Source organism: Centruroides vittatus, unplaced genomic scaffold (genome assembly GCF_030686945.1).
Source record: "Centruroides vittatus isolate TY-2023 unplaced genomic scaffold, ASM3068694v2 contig_359, whole genome shotgun sequence".
In the NCBI taxonomy this organism is placed as follows: Eukaryota; Metazoa; Arthropoda; class Arachnida; order Scorpiones; family Buthidae; genus Centruroides; species Centruroides vittatus.
In genome coordinates, this window is record NW_027122182.1 from 1269628 (window position 1) to 1290893 (window position 21266).

The following is a 21266-nucleotide window of genomic DNA, read 5'->3' on the forward strand; positions in this document are numbered from 1 at the left end:
AACATTTTCATCATTTTTTAAATTTATGTACATAAAAAACTTAAATAAAATTCAACATCATATAAAAACTAAAAAGATTATGATTTCAAGTCAAAATCAAAAAGAAACATAATGTTATGCTCAAATTCAGTCCTCATCATCACTTATTATAGTTGTTCGAGAATGTTTGACTGGTCTTATTTCAAGATCTGAGCTTGTTCCATCAAGTTCCGCTGCACTTATGTGATCTGTTGCGATTTTTCTGTTATGTGAAAGATAATTCGTTTCTAAATACCCTAAACCGCGTTGTAAAAGTACAGCATTGTAAGAAAATTTTCGCATTTTTCCAACCGCGTCGGAGTGAAAACGTGTTGTAAAGGTACCGCATTGTAGGAGGTTTACCTGTATATATTTACATATGTATACATACTGTGCTCACACTTTGAAGACGGGGACTACAGTGACCTTAACGGGAGGTGCGTCGGACTACTGAGCATGTCGGGTTACAAAACGTCAGACTATCAAGGGACAACTGTAATTGAAAAAAAATGCAAATGTGAATAACTTTTATATTAATGTAATGCTATTTCATAAGTTAATAAATCACGATGGTAATTTGATAACAGTGATTCTAATTTTATGGCTTCATCATCAAAGAATTGAATGTTAGAGTGTATTGTCAATTAAATTTATTTTTAGCAAAATGGAAAGATAATTGGTTTCAAACTTTAAGAAATCAACTAAACAAATAAAGTTTTAGTTGAAAAATTTTCTGAATCAAAATACAAAAAATATTTAAATTTTGTGTGGTCAAGGGGTTGTATCTCAACGGAGAACATTTTGTGTTTTTAATTTCTTTGTTGAAGTACTGTACAGTCAACTCACATTAATATGAATCACTAGGGAAACAGTAGTAAGTTTTCTTTATCAAAAATATGTATTAATATGTTTTCAGGGTCAAGGTAAACATTGTATAATTTAAGGATTAATAGGCAGTTGAAATCTTTAATTTCTAACATTTTGAGTTAATTTACTAAATAAAGATAAATTAAATTTATTTAGAAAACAAATTAATGATGTAAATGATTTTTAAATCAATCAAGATGAGGAGAGACAGTATTTTCCATTTAAGTGTGGAGCTGTATATCAGACAAAAACAAAGCTAGAAGAAATCTGTGATTTCTTTTTTTTTGTTTTTCTGCTGAAGATTGTTTGGAAAGTAGGAAATATTTTTTGGCACTAAAAGAGTAATAAAAAGGAGCCAAATTTGGTTTTTTTATTTTATTATTATTATTTTTTTTGCATATTGGGGTGCATACAGTGATGAAGGGTTAGCAAAATAGCCAAACATGCATCACTGTATGCACCTCTAATATGCAAAATAGCACATGTTTGCATGAGACCACATTTATTTAAATGGATAGGAGTCATTAAACTGTAACCCCTATTTTCTGAGTACAGTAGAATGGTCCACTAAAATCAGATGTTTGAATTGCTCTACAATCACAGGCCAAACCTGTTTTTGTTTACTTGGCTAAGAAAATCTATTTTATTCAAAATAGAACATTTATTACAGTACCATTTTTTTTTTTTTTTTTTTTTTTTTTTAACACTCTTCAACATGAATAAAAAAATTATTGGAAATAGTAAGATATGGTGTTAGGCCATATCTTACTATTCATCTCATACTAAATTTAGTAATTATAATTTTAATTAAATAATTTAGATTAAACTGGAATAAAAGATTTATTTCTTGAGACTATACATACAGGATGAGTAAATTTCATTCGGTCCCTTCATGCACCGTTGAGTTAATAACAATTCCACGGCGGAGTCGACCTTTTAATGTAGGCTACTCATTCACCAGTACATGAAGGGATTGAATGAAATTGACTCATCCTGTATGTATAGTCTCAAGAAATACATATTTTGTAAAAGTAAATTCATCCTAGCAAATTTTTAAAATGGAAGAAAAGAATTAGTCCAGACAAGGACTCGAACCTGCAATTATTTGGTAATTTATTATTTATGTAGCCCAGTGTTTCCCAAACTTTTGACATCTGTGTACCCTTTGTATAATTTTCTTAATGCTGAGTACCCCTCGTCAAAAAAATTGCATATACTTTAAATCAAAAACCAAAGATAATGAGGATATTCCATTTCTATATGCTGCTGCAATTAAAAATCGAAAAAGCCAAAATAGAAGACTATGTGGAAAATATTGTTCCTAGATATAGTGATATGGACTTTAGGTCTCATTTTCGTCTTTCTAGAAGCACTGTCAAAGTAAGTCTCTGCTAAGAATTGTTAGTTGTAGTAACTAGCTACAGAAAAATTGGTTTATTCGGCATTTTTAGCTTTTTATTAATGCTAAAGCACATAACGAACCTTTCCTGTTAGAAAAATCACACAAAAGCTAAAAATACGCACGCGCACATTGTAACAATTCAATGTGTAGATCCTTTTTTTTTTCTTTGTGGTTTAAGGCCCTTTACCACTCAAAAGAGAGCATAAAAAGGCCCCTAATGTGTAGACACTGGAGGTTTTTGTGTGACACTGTTGTCTTGGCCATAGGGTGGAGGAATACACAGAATCACAGCACCCGGCAAAACCGCTAAGAAGTAACAAAGTTTTTTATTATTTTTTTATGTTTGTAATCGAAAAAAAGTAAACTGCTTGTTGACCAGGAACAGTTGAAGCACGGTGCAGCGTGTACCCCCACTAAACTCTTCCCGTACCCCTGGGGGTACGCGTACCACACTTTGGGAAACACTGATGTAGCCCAATGGAATATGTCAGTGGTTGGCTTTATGTTTATAATGTATCGGGTTTGCATAGAGTTGTTTATTTTAAGATAATTTTTCATCTTTTGAAAATGACGTTTTTGAACAGCAAAGAAAATGTTCAAATCCCTGATCGTAAAAATCCTAATATTGTGTGTTAACCACAAGTTATTAATGTTCTAACTTGTGAAAATAATGCTTACAGTATGCAAATTTTAATATATATTAAAATTTTCACATTTACGTGTATATTTGGATTTTATAGTTTAAAAAGTAAAAACTAAAAGTATGCCAACATTTTTTTTGAGTCGCTGTAAATATAAAAATGACTAATTTTACAATATGGCTGATTTTAGAATTCATCAATTAAAGTGCAACATGATTAGAAAGATGAGTGATGTAGGCATTGTTGCCATATTAGTTTTCTTATTATAATTATATTATATTTATTAATTAGGAATATGAAAATTTGGCATTCCAGTTAGCTTGAAAAATGTGCTGACAAAAAATTCAACTGTTTTTATGAAACAATAATTTATGTTAGATTAATTTAAGTTGAATTCAAATTATGAAATATTTTAAATTTTTATAAAGGGTCATTACATCATTGTGGACAAACCAACATTTTGGCTCATTACTCTGTGACAAAAATGGAATAAAAATATCTTTCGATGTAGATTTTCGTACCGTTAATTTGGGTGACAGGAAATATTTAACAGTTTGGATTAGGTATGTGAATCAAAATTTTAAAAAATATGATCGTGTTTATTCATTTTATTGCGGCTACATTTAAAATCAGTTTAATTTTACAGTAATACGGGTACTTCATCTTGCAAGTTGCTAATGTGCAGGCTGAATGAAAATTCCCATGGTACTAACCAATTTTATGTGGGCAAAGTACAGTGTAAAGGAAAAGAAGTCAACTATCCAATATTAATTTCTCCAAATAAGTCATTTTATGTGAATGTAATCTGCAATGCAAGGTTAGTTAACTTATTAAATATATTATGGCAATTGATTTATGAAACATTGATGATATTAATAGAATTAATAATTATCTGACATGAAACTTTAATAAAAAAAATTTTTCTATAGTCAACTAGGTCTGACTGAACAGCTTCTGCTTTTTGAATTTGAAGGATTTACCTTGGGAAGAATTTTGAAAGTGATTGTCGAAGATTCAAATCAGAATTCACTTTTACCTAAAGCACTTTTTATACCTAGAAATATGCTTGTTAATAGATTGAAAAATTGTAGAGAAGCTTCCAATTGTGTGATTCCAGGAGAGAAACCTTGGAGGTTTATAATACTGTCTAATTTTTACATGAGAATTTGATTACCATTTGATATTAATCATTGTGCTTAACAGGGTTAAAAGTCGATTCTCTCGAACACTGCCACCATTTCCCATTCCGGAAGAATTGTGGAACATTGTCCTCGAACAAAAACACGTCATGCGTACTTTATCCTTTCTCACGGAGGTTAGTTATGAAAATACATTGTACATTATTTAATCTTATTTAACATGAAGTTATTTGTGATTGATTCATTTTATTTAAAAAATTAGGAGTTATCTGTAACAAATTATAAAGAGAAATTTCACACACTGCTTTATCTTGAAGAAATACAAATGAATATTGACATGAAAGACTTTAGTATGGATCAGGTATGATATATTGTTTGATAAACAGTAACACCAGTTTTAAAATTTATTCTGGAAATAACAGTTTTTGGCATCCTTAGGTTTGTTTTCAACCTTGCAAAGATTATTTAACATTAGAGGTACCAGGACTAGCAGAAAACAGGCCATCACTGTTGATAGGCGACAGAATTACAGCCAGTGACCCAGTAGAGAAATCCAATCCCATATATGAAGGATTTATTCACGAGGTATGTGCTACAGTATTAAAAACCTATAAGAGATTTGTTTATTAGAAATCAAAAATTAATAGTTTGATATGGAACCAAAGCAGATTGTTTTTTTGTTACCATTATTATTTGTTAAAAGATTTTGAGTAGGGTTTATACAAAAACCAGTTTTCGAATCTCAACCTTTCTACAAAACCAGTTTTAACTGGTTTTCAAATTTTCACACTCCCAAATAGAGATAAAGGGATAAGGGATATTTACAACTTATTTTAAATATTTTAAAACTTTTTAATTTATTTAATATGTATAATACTGTACTTTAAAAAATATAACAAAATAAAATTGATAAACATCTACACAAAACAAAAAAAATAAAATGCTAGATTATCACATTAAACTATAAAATTTACTCCATATAAAACCATAAAGAAAAACAAATAATAATGAATGCCTACAAAATATTATTTTATTTTTTATTTTTCCTAAGAAAATATGATTTTAGAAAGCAAAGAACGTCTATGGATCTGTTCCTCAACCGTGTCCTTATTTTGCAGACAAAATTGGCAGAAATAGAAAAAACTCTCACTTGCTACTGAGCTGGGTTTAATCGTCTTTAAAGCATGAAATAATAAATCTAAATTTTTCGTTCTTCTGTTTGTACCTTCTAATACTAAAAACTCCCTTTTTAGTGTCTTAGGGCTGGATGAAGGCACTTTTTCAGGTTCTTGAAGATATTTATGTATCGATTTTTCCATAGCATTTTTTAGCTATGTCTTGAAAAGATATTCATGTATTGATTTTTCCATAGCATTTTTTAAAGCCATGGCTTGATTTTCTTTTTCACCACAGTTTTCATCATCACAGTCATCTTCTGTAGAATAATTTGGATATAATCTTGATAATATTTGTCCAGATAACTTAAAGATATCAGATTTTGCAATTAGTGGAAGAAATATGATAGAAGACTTTGTCCAAACGTTCTGTGGATTTTGTAAATAAAGGAGAAGTGTTACTAATCCTGATTGTCTTCGCTCTTGAATTTGTACCTCTACAGCATGTAACAACTTGGAACTAATTTCAGTTTTCAAACTTTTCAATTCACATAACAGAAATTCAAATATGCCTTCATTCTTTATTAATAATTAGAATGACAAGATCTAAAGCATCAGCTGCTAAATGTATTAGTCCTAAAACTTTAGGAAGATCTACAATTTTACAATACTATGCGTTATTCCACGTGTGAGAAGCACCAATGTCATTCAAAACTAAAACAACACATTCTTTTAAGTGCACAAATCTTTCTACCATTTTTCTGTTATTGCAAGATTTCTCTCTATTGTAAGGAGAATTGGATGCTTTTTTAGGTGTAGAGGGATTTTTTGTTTTTGTAGTTACCTTTATGAAACTAGTTAAATACTAAGTTTCATAAAGTTTAGTTTGTTTAGCTTTGTTTTATGCCAGAGATGATTTTTTGTCAAAATGTTGATGTTTTTAATCAAATAATTAATTAATTTTTATGTTGAAGTCTAGGCTCAAAAACTGGTATTTTAGCTGGAAAAACTGTTTTCAAATTATATAAATTTCTTATAAAATCCAGTTTTTAAAAACTGGGTTTTAAAAACTGACAAACCCTAATTTTGAGTTACAATGTCACTTTAAATAAATTTTAAGCATATATTTAAATAAATATATATTAATTATATACCGAATTTGGTACCAAAGTATAATTTTTGTCTTTAATATATTTTATATGGAATAATTAAATTTAAAGATAATCTGAAATTTGTCTATTTCAGATTCATAAAGAAAGGATATTTGTCAAATTCAATAACACTTTTCACAGTAAATATAATGGGGAAAGTTATGATGTAGAGTTTCATTTTAACAGGTGAGATTATTATTATTATGTTGGGTTAAGTGAGATATACTCGGTTAATACCAGTGGCTGTATACTATGCCAGACCAAAGTCAAAGCATAGTAACCAAAACAGAAATTAAAGAAGTGTATCAGTGTGTGTGTGTGTGTCTGTATTCAGGAATTTTCTCACAATATGACATGTATTCAATATAGTGACCTTCTGTAGTGTGATGTATGTGTTTCTATTCAATTGTAATGTGCCCAGGCTTTTGTGTAGTGTGTGTGGTATCACACCTGTAGAGGAGAGAACAACAGGTACAATAAGCACCCTATCCATCCTCCACAGATGCCTTATTTCCTGGGCAAGTTCTGTGTACTTGCTAATTTTTTCAGTGCATGCGTTTTGTATATTGTGAGTGTTTGGAATGGATATGTCTATAATGTATGTGATTTTATTGTGTTTGTCAATGAGTGTGATGTCTGGTCTGTTGTGGTAAATTGTTTTATCTGTGATTATGGCTCTGTCGTAGTACATTTTGTGCGTGTTGTTTTCCAATACTGTCTGTGGAATGTATTTGTAGTATGGTTTGTGAATGTCTACTAATTTGTGTTTCTTTGCAAGCTCTTGGTGTATTATATTTGCTACTTGATTATGTCTGTGTAAATAATCTGTCTGTGCCAAGAGCTTGCAACCAGAGGTGATGTGTTGTATAGTTTCTGGCATGATGTGACATTTTCTGCATGTGTCGTTTGTGAGTGTTGCATTTTTGAGTATGCGTTTTCTGTAGTTTTTAGTATTTATGACCTGATCCTGTATGGCGATCATGAATCCTTCCGTCTCTCCAAAGAGGCATCCCCGAGCTAACCAGCTGTTTGACACAGTTTTGTCAACAAAATCCTGGGCCAGATCATAAGGATGCCTGCCATGGAGTGCCTTTCGAGCCCACGATTGCTTAATGGTGTCTATGCTTTTTATATGTTGCGTTGTGTCCATATGATGTGAGTGTAAGTTTAATGGATGTGTTATTTGAGTCTGCTAGAGTTACTGCTTTATGTAATTGTGATGTTTCTTGTTTTTTATAGAAAAACTCTTGCAGTGACTGTATTTGTTTGTAGTGAAGGTTAACTATGTCAATCAGGCCATGTTTGCCATCTTTACATGGAAGGATTAATCTTTCTGTGGCGGATTTAGAATGATGTTGTTTATGCTTAGTAAGTGTTGTTCTTGTTTTCCTTTGGAGTTGCTCAAGATCTGTGTGAGTCCAATGTATAACTCCAAAAGAATATGTGAGTACTGGGATGACATATGTGTTTATTGCTTTAACTGTGTGTTTTGCATTTAACTGTGTTCTGAGAATAGCATTTAACCTACCTTGGTATTCTTTAATTAATCTTTACTTTATTTGTGTATGTTCTGTTAGTTTGGCTTGTTGGAATCCTAAATACTTGTAGAACTCTCCCTCTTTCATGGATTCAATAACGTCTCCATTTCCAAGTGCAAAATCTTCTTTCTTTAGGATTCCTTTTTCTATGTGAAGTGTTTTGCATTTATCTAGGCCAAATTCCATTTGTATGTCCTTGGTGTATGAATGTGTGATTTGTAGGAGTTGATGAAGTTGTTTTTGAGTGGATGCATAAAGTTTTATGTCATCCATGTACATGAGATGTGACAGTGTAAACTGTGTTGTTTTTTCATGTCTGATATTGTAACCATATTGCGTGTTGTTTAACATGTTGGATAATGGGTTCAGGGCTAAGCAGAACCAGAGAGGACTCAAGGAATCTCCTTGAAAAATTCCTCGCCTAATAAATGTTTGGTTTGTTTGTATGGAAGTGTTACTAACCCTGAGATGTAGTGTTGTTCTCCAGTGCTGCATAGTGTTTTGAAAGAATGCAATGAGTGATGGATGTATTTTGTACATGTGTAGAATATGTAGCAGCCAACTGTGTGGAACACTGTCGAATGCTTTTCTGTAGTCTATATATGCCATGTGTATGTTTCTGTGTTATTTGTGTGCTTGCCGTAGAATGACTGAATGTATGAGTAACTGTTCTTTGCAACCTCTGTGATTTCTACGGCAACCTTTTTGTTGTTCCGTTAGAATGTCATGTTCTTCAACATGTTTGTATATTTTGTTTGCAATACAGGATGTCAATAATTTGTAGAGTGTTGGAAGACATGTAATTGGTCTGTATTGTGTGGGGTCTGTGGTATTGTTGTTTTTAGGTTTCATGTAGGTGATGCCCTGAGTAAGAAAATTTGGCATGTCTTGTGGATTGATGATGATGTGTGTTAGGTGTTTAGCTAGTTCCTGGTGCAGTGATGTAAACTTTTTGTACCAGAAATTGTGAATGTTGTCTACACCAGGTGTCTTCCAGTTGTGTATTCTGTTAACAGTGTATTGGAAATCATGTATGTTTATTTCAGCACAGGGCATAGTTGGTATGTTGTGCAAGTTTCTGTTCTCCTCCTCGATCCAGCCTGCATCAGCATTGTGCGTGACAGCACTGCACCAAAGAGAAGACCAGTATGTTGTGAGTTCTTCTGTTGGTGTGCCACTGTACTGTGTATCAGTGCTTGCTTTGTTATTAATTTGTCTGTAAAAGAGTTTTTCATTGTTTGTAAACAGTTTATTTTGTTGTTTTCGTAGTGTACATGTTTTGTATCGTTTGAGTCTACATGATTTGGCAGCAAGTTTTTGTTTTAGTGTATCGATGTATTCTGTAATGCGTGCATTGTGATGTTCGTGTTTTGTGTGTGTTTTTATTTTCTTGAAAATGTTTTTGAGTTGTTTCTTTAATTTGGGTGTTATGTTGTTTTTAGTGTATTGTGTCAGCCTGCCTAATTGCTGTCTAATGTCATTTATTTGTGTTTCTATTCTTCTCTGCCAGGCAGGCTTGTTGTAGAATTGTGTTTTCTGTGTATCTGTCTGTGATTGTACTTTCAGACCATGGTGTGTCACTACTGTGACTGCCCCAGCATAAACTAATGTATGAATGTCTGAGAGTGTAGAAATTGAATGAATGTAGTGTGGTAGTAAGTGAGTGTTTACATAATTTAGTGTTTTTCCTACTTCCTTTGACGTGTTGATTTTTGGTATTCGTGGTCGTTGTGTGGGATCTGTGCCTGTATATTTTGTGAGTGTTTCCTGAAATATAAGTGAGAGCGTATTAACTAAATCTATGTCTATGTTATCAGTGATAAATGAGGAAGTGTTTGTAGTATCAATAGTGGTAGTTGTTGTGTGTGTGCTGTAATCAGTACTTGTTGCTGGATTATTCTGACAGGTTACATGATCTTCATTAATGTTAAATGTTTCTGTTTCTTGATGTATTTGATCAGCAACCTGTTGTTTGATAAGTTCAAGTGTTGTTTGTGAGATAAGGTTGTTGTGTATAATTGTTCTTTTTTGATCAACAACCCTTTGTTCGGTGACAGTGAGGTGAGGATATTGTTGTGTGAATTTATGGTGTAGTTGTTGTCTGTATGCTGTCATGTTTGTTTCGAGTTTTGTGATGGTGTAATAAGTACAGATGATAAACTTGTTCATTTCTCGTTGTCCATTTCATTCGTTGGCGTGGTTTTCCAGCCTTTGTGGTCTGTGGATGCATTGTCACAGAAACACCAAGGCTAGGTTGGTTCCTCACATCTGTTGAGGGCATTGCAGTAGCCATGCTTGGGCCAGTGCTGCTTTCGCCACCGGTAACCAAGGGAGACTGTGGCCTATTTTTCGAACGTGAGCCTCTGCCTAACTCATGAACGCGGACCTTGTTAACCCGGGCAACATCCGAGCCGGTATCAAATTTAGATCTGGTTACTACCATGATACATATCTCCACAGAATGTGGGTGTGTGGTCACTCTTAGCTTCATTTCTCCCCATAGACCTTACTGGCATGGGTGTCCCTACCAGGAGCTTGTGCTCCAGCCTGCATTGCCCTATGGATCAGTAAAATTACTGGGCTCTCCCACCACGACCAGGTGGTGACCACGAGAGAGTTATTATTATTATTATTACAGTCAAACCTGTTTGTAACAAAATCCCATGGAACTGACCAAGTCTTTTGTAGTAGACAGGTTACCTACTACAGGTATCTTTTAATTGATGCAGTTAATTATGCTACCATATACATCAAAATCATGTTAATCAAATACAGTGATGCTTCAGTACTTGATAGAACAATTGCCACCCGCTAGAACAAAAACCATTAATAATAAATATTTTGATGTTAATTTTTCATCCATGAAAAAAGTTTTCTATGATAAAAACGAGTAACTAATTTAAAAATAAAAGAAAACGTTACAGCTGTCTACCTTCAACACACAAACTTGTACATAATGTGGTTCATTTTTTTACTTCATGCATGCGTAACACAATCGTCATTGTAGTTTACAACCATTTCAAGTGGATGAAGTGTATCAACAATAAGTGTCTGTGACACACTAAGCTTTGTTACAAGAATTATTATGCATCAATTTTTAACAATTTCTTTCTGCAATTTCTCTTTGTCAACAGCTTTTAGGTAGCCAGTATGTTTTGTATCCTTTAGTTTAAAATTTCCCGAATTAAACTTTCAAACCCACATTTGACATGTTTGAAGTTCAGGAGCATCTTCCCCATTTACACTATGAGAATTTTGTACTGTTTATATAACATTATATCTGTTATGAAGCTTAAAAAGCATAATATTTCCAATATGCGTTTTATCTGCAGACATTTCAACTTTATTTTATTCAAACAAAATAAAATGTAAAAAATTTTAAATAGTCTTCTCTACAAAGAATACAATTTTACATTTGCAATAATGTGTTAAATTTCACAACTGTTATAATTAAATCTATGTTAAGTAAAGACAACTGTTAAAAATACATGCAAAAACTTGGTATCCTCTTCCTTTGAGCATGGAAGAGGATACCGAATTTTCTGTTAAACACTCTGATTTTCATTTCTGATTCTGCATTACACTGGTTAATTTATATTGATTTTTGCAGAAAAATTCAAGGGAATGAAAAAATGTTTAGTTAACGACAAGTGTTTGCTATATACAGGTTTCATTACAGACAGGTATGATTGTATATGTTAATGTGCTAATGCCAGTTGGCCAAAGCAGTAATGACATTAGTTGCTCATTTTAGGAAACTGGGTTTGGGTTGATTTGCAAATTTTCATAGTTGGACCTTGCCCTTGCCAATCATGGTCAGACCTATAGTTGGCATGAGAAAGAGGCTTATTAGTGTCCATAGGCAGAAAGAATAAAAACAAATGAGCAAGTATTTATTGTGACATCAACATAATGCCAGGCTGCAATTTTTAATCATTTTGAATTTATTTAATTTAAAATATATGATGTCAATATCAAATTTGTAGTGGCTTGCCCCTGTACATCATACTTTTCCTGCTAGCAACAGAGTCATGTCAGTCACCTATCTGACACCTTTCAGGGAAAACTTTTGAAATAACGTGACATTCTGGTACAAACTGGAAGTTCATATATAGTTAATTGAGGCCTACTGCTCCTAAGTTTTCCGTAACTCATGTTGTCTTTAATGTATCTAACTCTTTTCTCAAGATTTAGGAAGGACAGACATAGATGACAGTGGAAATTTATAGGTCTACAATTTTTTCAAATTGCAGCCCAAAAAGTATATTAATATTAATTGTGTGATGAATTATTCCAAATTTCAGAGTGCCTATGAGAAGATGTCATCAAGCTATTGAAGAGGCATTAAACCTTCCTGAAAATGGTGAGTGATAGGTTACATTGGGAAAGGAAATTGTGAAGATCTATATTATTATAATTGTTATTGATTTTTTTTTTTTAGTTCTCTTTCCAAATAAAATAGTCTGTAAAACACCTCAAGTTCATCTTGTGGAAGTGGAGGCATCAATGCCTTCAATTTCTTGTATACAGAAAGAAGAATTGGAAAAGAAGGAAGAGCCAGAATACAAAAATGCAAATTTCATTCCTTGTAACCATAATGCCACATTCTGTTGTCCCGTGGTAAAGACGGGAGTCCGGTCACCAATTAACAGAAAGTCGGTGACAATTAAGTGGCATAACAAGTCTCTGAACGATCGACAGAGAATTGCGGTGAAAAGAGTGTTGGACGGAACTTGCCGACCCATGCCTTATGTTATATTTGGACCTCCGGGAACGGGTAAAACGATGACCGTGGTAGAGTGTATTATTCAAATATTCAGTCGTGTAAAGTCTAGTAGAATTTTAGCTTGTACTCCATCAAATAGTGCTGCAGACTTAATTGTAAGTGAAATATTAATTTCAAAAAGTAAAATTTATATTCGAACTCTTTATATAATTTCATTTCTACATGTTAAAATATTAGGTTCAACGTCTGGCAGAAAGTAACTTATTCACCGAAGCTGACCTTGTTAGACTCAATGCCTTCCACAGATCTGATGAGGTTTCTCGTTGTTTATTTGAATAATGATTATGCTGTAGCATCTTTTAATGGTGGTGATTACTTTCAGGTTATTCCCGATCTCGTTAAACCATTCTGTAAAAAAGTAGATGATATGTCTACGATTTCTCGTCATCGTATTATCGTTTGTACTTGTATAACTGCTGGAAACTTTTATAGTCTAGGTTTGAGAGTAGACCATTTCACTCATTTATTTTTAGATGAGGTAATTTGAGTTTTGTATTTCTTATTTAATGACACTGTTTATTTCACTGAATGTAAGAGTAAGTGTTTTCTGTTTGCATAAAATGAGTTTACTTATTGTTTATTTTGTTATTTGTAGGCTGGACAGGCTACCGAACCAGAATCGATGTTAGCGATTGAATTAGTTGCAACAGGCAACGGACAGGTAACCGGGCTTTTCTATGATATGGCAAAGGAAATGCAGGATTTCTTGTAGTTTTTTTATTAGAAATATTGTTGGGTCTTAATGACAAATGTATGCTTTTATAATTTTCAAGGTTGTCCTAGCTGGAGATCCTCAGCAGCTCGGACCGGTCGTACGCTCCTTTCCACTCTAAAGAAAATGGACTTGAGATTTCGTTTCTAGAAAGGATAATGGCTCTTCCTCTGTATCAGAGAAATCCAGAAAAGTATCGAGAACAAGGAAACTATAATCCATTACTAGTACGATAGTTACTTGTCAGATTCACATCTTGAATTAGAAAAGTACCAAAGGCTCACGTTTATAACTTTTTACTGTTTTGTTTTTATAGGTAACTAAACTTGTAGATAATTATAGATCCCATTCTTGCATCATTTCGTTATCGTCACGAATTTTCTACGACTCCGAACTCGTCTGTTCTGCTCCCGAAAGTTTACAGAATACATTTTGCAACTGGGAAGAATTACCGAACAGGACGTTTCCAATGATATTCTGCGGAATTAGGGTAAGTCAAAGTTGTCATTAAAAATGATTTTATATTCAGAATTCTAAAAGTTTTTGTATGAATAGGGTGAGAACTTTCGAGAAGGTGACAGCCCTTCTTGGTTTAATCCATACGAAGTTCTGCAAGTGGTTAAATATTTAAAAAATTTGTATATCCTGGGAATTTCACCAGATGACATTGGTATCATCACTCCATATCGCAAACAGGTATGTTGGAAAATAATCTGAAGAGGTATAAACCTATGGTGGTATGATAAGAAAAATTACTCAATTTATGTTATCAATAAATTTACATATATTTAATATGACAATCTTATCATAATATACTTCAATTTCCAGTGTTGTCTCTAATAAGTTTTTATTGTTTTCTGATAGATAGTAGTAATTGAACCATATTATGACACGATTGTCATATTAAATATACACTGGTGGACAAAACTTAAGGACGAAGAAGAAATGGGCATGTATATGAAAAACTACATGTGGTTGTAGACAAGAGGAGAACAATAGTATTGACAACATATTCAACATGATTTAATATAATAATTATGCTCAAAGGAAGTACACAGGATGTCAAAAAAGGGTGTTTTTGTAAAAGGTGCATATTGTCCAAAGACATGGTTGTACAAAAAATGCACAATACTTACTTACATGCTATCCTGAGCATCATGACAGTAAGGGATATGGTCACCATGAAGTGTGATGCAACTTTGTACACGACATGGCATCCTCAGAGCAACATGATCCAGGAGCTGTTGAGGCAAGTGGTCCCACTCCTCTTTCACTGCACAGATGAGGATCTCCTGGTTTGTCGGTGGATATTGTCGATCAGTAATATGTCTCTCCAAGGCATCCCATACATTTTCAATCGGATTCAGGTCAGGAGAACAGGCTGGCCAGGCTATGCGATGAGTATCCTTGCTGTCAAGACACTCCTCTATAGTCTGTGCGCGATGACAAGATGCATTATCATCCATAAAATGAAACTTCTCACTGACAGCACCTTCGGAAAAATCAAATATATGAGAGCAGAACTCCGTAAATGTACCATTGGCCAGTCATGGTTCCTCGATCAAGCACATACAAGTCCGTATGGCCATTTGACCATGATGCCTGCCCACACCATGATACTGCAAGTCCGATATCAATCTTTTTTCCTGAATATTTTCGGGATGATAAGCATTGCTAACCTCATGCCATAACAGTTGCCGTCTAGAGTCAGATGATAGACTGAATCTACTCTCATCTGACTCTAGACTCTGAGAAGAGTATGATAGCCCAGTTGTCATTAGTCCAATTGTGATGTGATGGCACCATTGCAAATGGGCGCTTCAGTGAACTCTCGAGAGTGGGACACTTACAACAGATCTTTGGGCGTATAGTCCTTCCTTTCGCAAACGATTGCAAGGTCTTCGCAGATATCGGTTCCTGTGGCTGCCTGTAAATGACTTGCCAGCTCACCAGCTGTGCTGCGTCGGTTCCTTTTTGCTGAAAGAACAATATACTGATCTTGGCGCATCATACTGCTAGAATGACCTCCTCTCTTACACCGCTGCACATTCCACTAGTTTGAAATGCTGCCCATAGCCTAGAAAATGATACTGTGCACAATGTTAAATTCATAGACAACAACTGTTATTTGCCACCCTTCTTCCAGATTTCCAATTATTCTTTCATGAGTAAAATCATTTAAATGATGACTGGAAGACAAGTCCAGAATTTCATTATTGTAACTTCATTCGTTCCTGTTCAAATTTCACATGCAACGAAAACTGACCATATGTGCTGCAGATTGCCTGAAATCTCTTACCCACGTTTTCGCATCATCATCATGTGCAGAACTCAAATATTTGCATAAGTTTTATATAACAGAGTACATCGCAATTTCAAGTATATTTCAACAGGCTGCTGTGGTTCAATTTCTAGTTGTAATTGTTGAAAATAGCATCTGTCCTGAAGTTTTGTCCACCAGTGTATGTAAATTAGTTTAAAATATTTATTAGAAACCCTGTAAATATAAGGCAACTTTAGTATTTGGCTTATTTATTCTATGTTATCTATCATTTGATTTAAATTTTCTATTTATTGATGATTTTTAAATATTACCTAGAAATTTTAATTTGATGATGGAATTACCATGAATTATTTATTGGGTAATCATACTTGGACCAATGCAAATTGTTATAAAATAAGATCTTGTGTCTGCTGGAGCAAAGCGGGGAAAAAGTTTCTATAGTGTTAAAATCAAGACATAATTTGTATTTATAAATGTCATTACATATATTAATACAATAACTAAAGAAAAGTTTTGTATCAAGAAATTTGCCTAAAATGTTTAATATCACATTATTTAGGTGGAAAAAATCAAATTTATGATGAGCACGAATGGAATTGAAATGTGCAAAGTGGGTTCTGTAGAAGAGTTTCAAGGCCAGGAGAGATTAGTGATAATTATTTCTACGGTAATTATTTTCTTGTTGTACGATTAATTTTAATGTAGAGAGTCCTTTTTGTGTATATTAATTTTCAATGCCGTAGGTTCGAACTTCAGAAGATCAGCTGAACTTCGACGCCAGACACAACTTAGGTTTTCTGACCAATCCAAAAAGGTTTAATGTCGCACTCACCCGAGCACAAGCCCTGCTCATCATCGTTGGAGATCCGTACCTCCTGTCTAATGTAAGTAATTTCTTTAGTTTATTTATCAATTTGGTTTTTAAACTTTAACAATTGCTTGTTTGTGTTGGTAGGATAAACACTGGAGGGAACTAATCTCTTATTGTTTGGATGAAAAATCGTACTGTGGTTCTGCAATCTCCCTGGGAAAAATACAAGATATACCTTTAGAAGAATAATTAATTGTAGGACAATAGTGTTTTAATATTTCTCATTTCAGATGTAGTTTCATCTGTAAATAATCATTTTAATATGCCTTTTATACATTATGCATATGTAAATTTTGTAAAAATCTTACAGACAAATGAATCGAATTGTTAAATGAATTTGTATTTTAAATGTATTTATATGAATTGATTGGTGCAATATAAATTTGTTCTATATATATAATGAGGTAATTAATTTAAAATCTAATTTTTACCATAAAACAAAACAACATATATTTATAGAGTAACACTACAAAGAAGTAAGTCATAAAATATATATTTTAATTTTTTACATGGATAGGCAGTGTTTAAAGTGTGTTCTGATAAGTTAGTCTGGTCAGACCTGTATATTTATTTTTTGAAATTTACAGTTAACATTCTTGACTATATTCAGAGGCCCATCTGTTGCCAGACAATGTCTTTTGCAACAAAGCCACATTTTGATGTGTTGGACAAAATTAACCCACATGATTGGAATCTGAAAAGATGTGAATTTATGAGAGCAGGAGCGAGACAGTCCCAAGGCAAGTGTGTGGGGGCACACTACTCCATGAGGAAGTTTTTGGACCATTTTCCTTCCAGATAAAACAATTACTCAATATGCTGGACTCATCATGGTATTTTTCACTTAGAAGGAACACAACCCAATCTGTTTTTCCAGGAATACAGATTATCACCCTACTGGGATTAAATGTGAATAAATTCTTAGCTAGATTTTTTGCTTGATGGATAATTGAAGTAGTCCTATTTCATGGCTTGACACTTTTGGATTTATTTTGGGAAGGTTATTTAAAGGAACAGGGTATATGCAGGGGCAGATTTAGGATTTTTGAGGCCTAGGGCTTATTGAAGTCCAATGGGGCCCCAATTTTTCTTAGATTAAGAATCTTTAAATTGGGATTAAAAATTCATTTTTAATAACATCAAAATCAGAGTTGAAATATATTTATTTATGAAATGGTGTTGAATGACAAACTTTATATCTTATATAAAAAACAAAAGAAATAAAGAAATATTTACGTTGAGTAATTACTGATCAATTATGTTACATTGATTACAATAAAACAAATATAATAATAATGATAATTTCTAGTAATATTATTAATATTAACTATTTATTATATGATAAGTGCTCATTGTTAATGAAAAAGTATTAAAAATTTATGACAATTCAATTTTTGTGACCCTTGACACTTGGGGGCCCAGGGCTTATGCCCTATTAGTCCCCATGTAGATCTGCCTGAGGTATATGCAAAGAAGGTTACTGACATTGCAGTAATGAAACAGATGGGAGAAAGAAAATAATGCTTTCATAAAGTTATGCTTGAAAAACTTTCAAGAAATCAATTGCAGTTTGGATAGTTTGTGTGCTTCTGAAGGTGCCTATGAGAAAGTTTACTAAATTTTGTTGGATGCCCACGGCTTTGTGACAAAACAATTTTTTGAGTTGCTACAAAAAATCATTTCCTTTATCTGTTATGATTTGTTTAACTAAAAATGTTAATCTGACAATAAATTGTAGACACACTGCTGTATAGGGTGTTTGACTGGTGCCATTCAGTAGTTTTTTACTGGAAATAATTAGAGATAGGAAGGACTAATGACCAGTTTTTAAGATACAAAAGATAGATGGTATGCAACAAAATAAATACCTTTTACAATAGGTCACATTTTCTTAAACCTAATGATGCTTAGATATCGGTTAATTTTGTATAAAAAAAATGATTTTCCTTCTTTCCCGAATGTTGCTATGCTGGGAACAAAGTTCATCAGTTTATCAAATCTCTTTACACGACAGAAAAATCGAGCAATGAGTTGCTTAACTTTCTCAGCAACATTTAAAACTGCGTGTGCACCATCTTTTAAAATATTAAAAACATCATGTTTTTAACTATTATAAAATGGCAAAAACCTTCATTTTGAGGGTAGGGATGGGTTTTATGAAAAATTGTAAATGCTAATGAGTAAAATCGTCATTAAGACCGACTGACCATACTCGAGATATGATACACGACCTCCATTTATCTCTCCACCTCCACCATTAACAAACAAAAATTTAATAACATCAATTCCTCTAATAAACAAACATACATGCATAATTTCAGAACCTAATTCTTACTTAATTGTATTGTAGAGTAATACACGAAAAATCAATTTTTCTTTCTTTTCTGACTTACGGAGGATAAATAACTTCAAAATTCTAAAACATTATATCAATAATGAAATAAAAATAAAAGTTAAAAAAGGTAAAAGCAAACCCAATTTGCAGAGAAAAAACACTTTATTACATTTATAAATCCCCTAAATGCATTTTGCCATGAAAATTAGACTTCCTCAGTAGGGTTAATACCAAGAAAGGTTATATAAAGCAAGATATTACATAGGTAAATATAATAGAATAAAAAATTTTTTAAAATATAACCTTTACCTAATAAAAGCAGACAAATCACATCAAATAGTAATAATGAACTTACAAGATTTAGAAGACAGGAAACAGGAAATTTTGAAAAACTTGGAAGAGATCTGTTTATGGAAATACAACGAATGGTATCCAGAAAATTGACGAAATTAGTAAATGAAGGCTACATCTCAATACATGAAAGTAAAGAAATACTCCCTAAGGAAAATGTAAGGATTCCTAAGTCGAACATTATAATTAAAACACACAAATTCAATAATTGGTCGGTCAACTTATTTTGTTTAAGTTTACGTTATTATATAATGTAGAAGTATTTATTAAAAAGTCGTTACAGGTTATTTGAAATTCAGAATACAGAGTTGAAAAATGCAGACGATTTAATATCGAAATTAGAAAAAGAAGAAATTTGCCTGAATATAAGTTAATGAGTTTGGATATAACGTCGGTGTACCCTTCTATCAATAATGATGTGATTACGCAGAGCCTAAGTAAGTATGGAGTTTCAAATTATTTTTTGCTCTGGCTAATAATTATTTTACAGTAAAAGAAAACTTTTATTGCCAAACTGGTGGCATTTCCACGGGGTTCGGTAATTGGACCAAAACTAGCAGAAATCTGCATGTTAGATACGAACAAAACTTTATCAAACCTAAGGGACGTTATATTTTTTGAAAGGTTTGTTGATGACATATTGATTACATATAATAGTGTTACGACGACACCTATTCAAATATTGAAAAAATCCAATGAAATTAATTCAAATATTAAATTCACTTAAGAATCTGAGAAGTATAATGAAATAAATTATTTAGATATAACGATTACACAATTTATAGATTGTCTCAAATATTGTAAATTTGAATTGTCGTGCTAAAAATGTTATTAACTTTAAATCATATTGCAAAAACATATTGTATATTTAATGGAAATAAGAAAGATATTTTTCTTTCCAGACAACAAAAATGGATATAAGAGAACAGGAAATAAAAGCAATGCACAAGAAGTATATTCTAAACGGGTATCCAAAGAAGATATAAAGTGAAAGAGAAACAGGAAACAAAACAGTACGTATTATTTCCTTATATAAAAAATATAATAAAATTTTCAATCGAAATTTAATTAAACTGGCTTCAACTCAAAATAATAGGTTGTCCAATCTGACGGTTATAAGAAGTATTAAAAAACGTATCCATAAGAAGAAGACGACGTGGTCTACAGACTCGAATGCACAAGTAATATTTCAAGTTTTTATATTGGTGAAACGAAGAGAAAACCGAAGACCAGTTTGTTGGAACATTCAGCAGCTGTAAGATTAAAAATTAATAATTCTCCCATCTTTCATCATTGTAGTATTAATAATTGTGAAATTAACATTAATAATGTAAAAATTGTTTAAAAGTAAAAAAATAATGTAAAAAGAAAAGTTAAAGAACATTTTGCCATAATTATGCAAAATAATACAGTTAATTTAAATACAGGTGTGTTGACAGCTGCATGCATGCTGGGAAAGTTTTGTCGGATATATAGATGGAAATTCGTAATGGAAACTCGCGACGGAATATTGTCGGAGTTTGAACTGTATGTTAATAACCCTACCGAGGAGGCCTAATTTTCTTGGCATAATGCATTTAGGGGTTTTAACCGTGTAATAAAGTGTTTTTCTCTGTAAATTGGGTTTGCTTTTATCTTTTTTAACTTTAATTTTTATTTCATTATTGATATAATGTTTTAGAATTTTTAAGTTATTTACTTTCCTTAAGTCAGAAAAGAAAGAAAAATTGATTTTTTTTTTAATTTTCTATAATACAGTTAAGTAAGAATCGGATAAGTAATCTGACTCCATTATTTTAAGTAATTTCAGAAATTTTCGACAAAAAGCACAGGAGTTATTAAGCTTCAATCGGGGTGATCAAAATCGTGCTCCTCACAAACTAACATCCATAGATTAAAAAATCAGTTTTTTTCTTTCTATGGGTATTAGTGTGTGGGGGGCATGATTTTGTTCACCCTGTTTGAAGCTTAATAATAATTCCTGTTCTTTTGGTTGAAAATTTTTGAAATTATGCAGGGAGGTTTGTTTCTTAGAGGAATTGATGCTATTAAATTT

The 21266-nt window shown here is 32.5% G+C and overlaps 1 protein-coding gene and 1 long non-coding RNA gene across 2 annotated transcripts in view; both read left to right on the top strand.

Annotated features, from left to right (window-relative positions):
• Positions 1-16860, top strand: part of LOC136974915 (RNA helicase Mov10l1-like) — a 28741-nt gene extending 11881 nt beyond the window's left edge. The window contains 19 exon segments of the mRNA XM_067269913.1: positions 3357-3491; positions 3575-3745; positions 3858-4061; positions 4132-4243; positions 4330-4428; positions 4506-4652; positions 6428-6519; positions 12176-12234; positions 12313-12752; positions 12835-12912; positions 12980-13135; positions 13253-13318; positions 13431-13478; positions 13480-13596; positions 13686-13859; positions 13925-14065; positions 16213-16320; positions 16397-16537; positions 16609-16860. Of these exon segments, the coding sequence (XP_067126014.1) occupies positions 3357-3491; positions 3575-3745; positions 3858-4061; positions 4132-4243; positions 4330-4428; positions 4506-4652; positions 6428-6519; positions 12176-12234; positions 12313-12752; positions 12835-12912; positions 12980-13135; positions 13253-13318; positions 13431-13478; positions 13480-13596; positions 13686-13859; positions 13925-14065; positions 16213-16320; positions 16397-16537; positions 16609-16713 (2593 nt within the window). The 3' untranslated portion in view covers positions 16714-16860.
• A 3555-nt stretch (positions 16861-20415) lies between these two features.
• LOC136974925 (uncharacterized) lies at positions 20416-20829 on the top strand. Its single transcript, XR_010880718.1, has 2 exons — positions 20416-20465; positions 20638-20829. It is a non-coding gene; the product is annotated as an uncharacterized lncRNA (long non-coding RNA).
• The last annotated feature ends 437 nt before the right edge of the window (positions 20830-21266 follow it).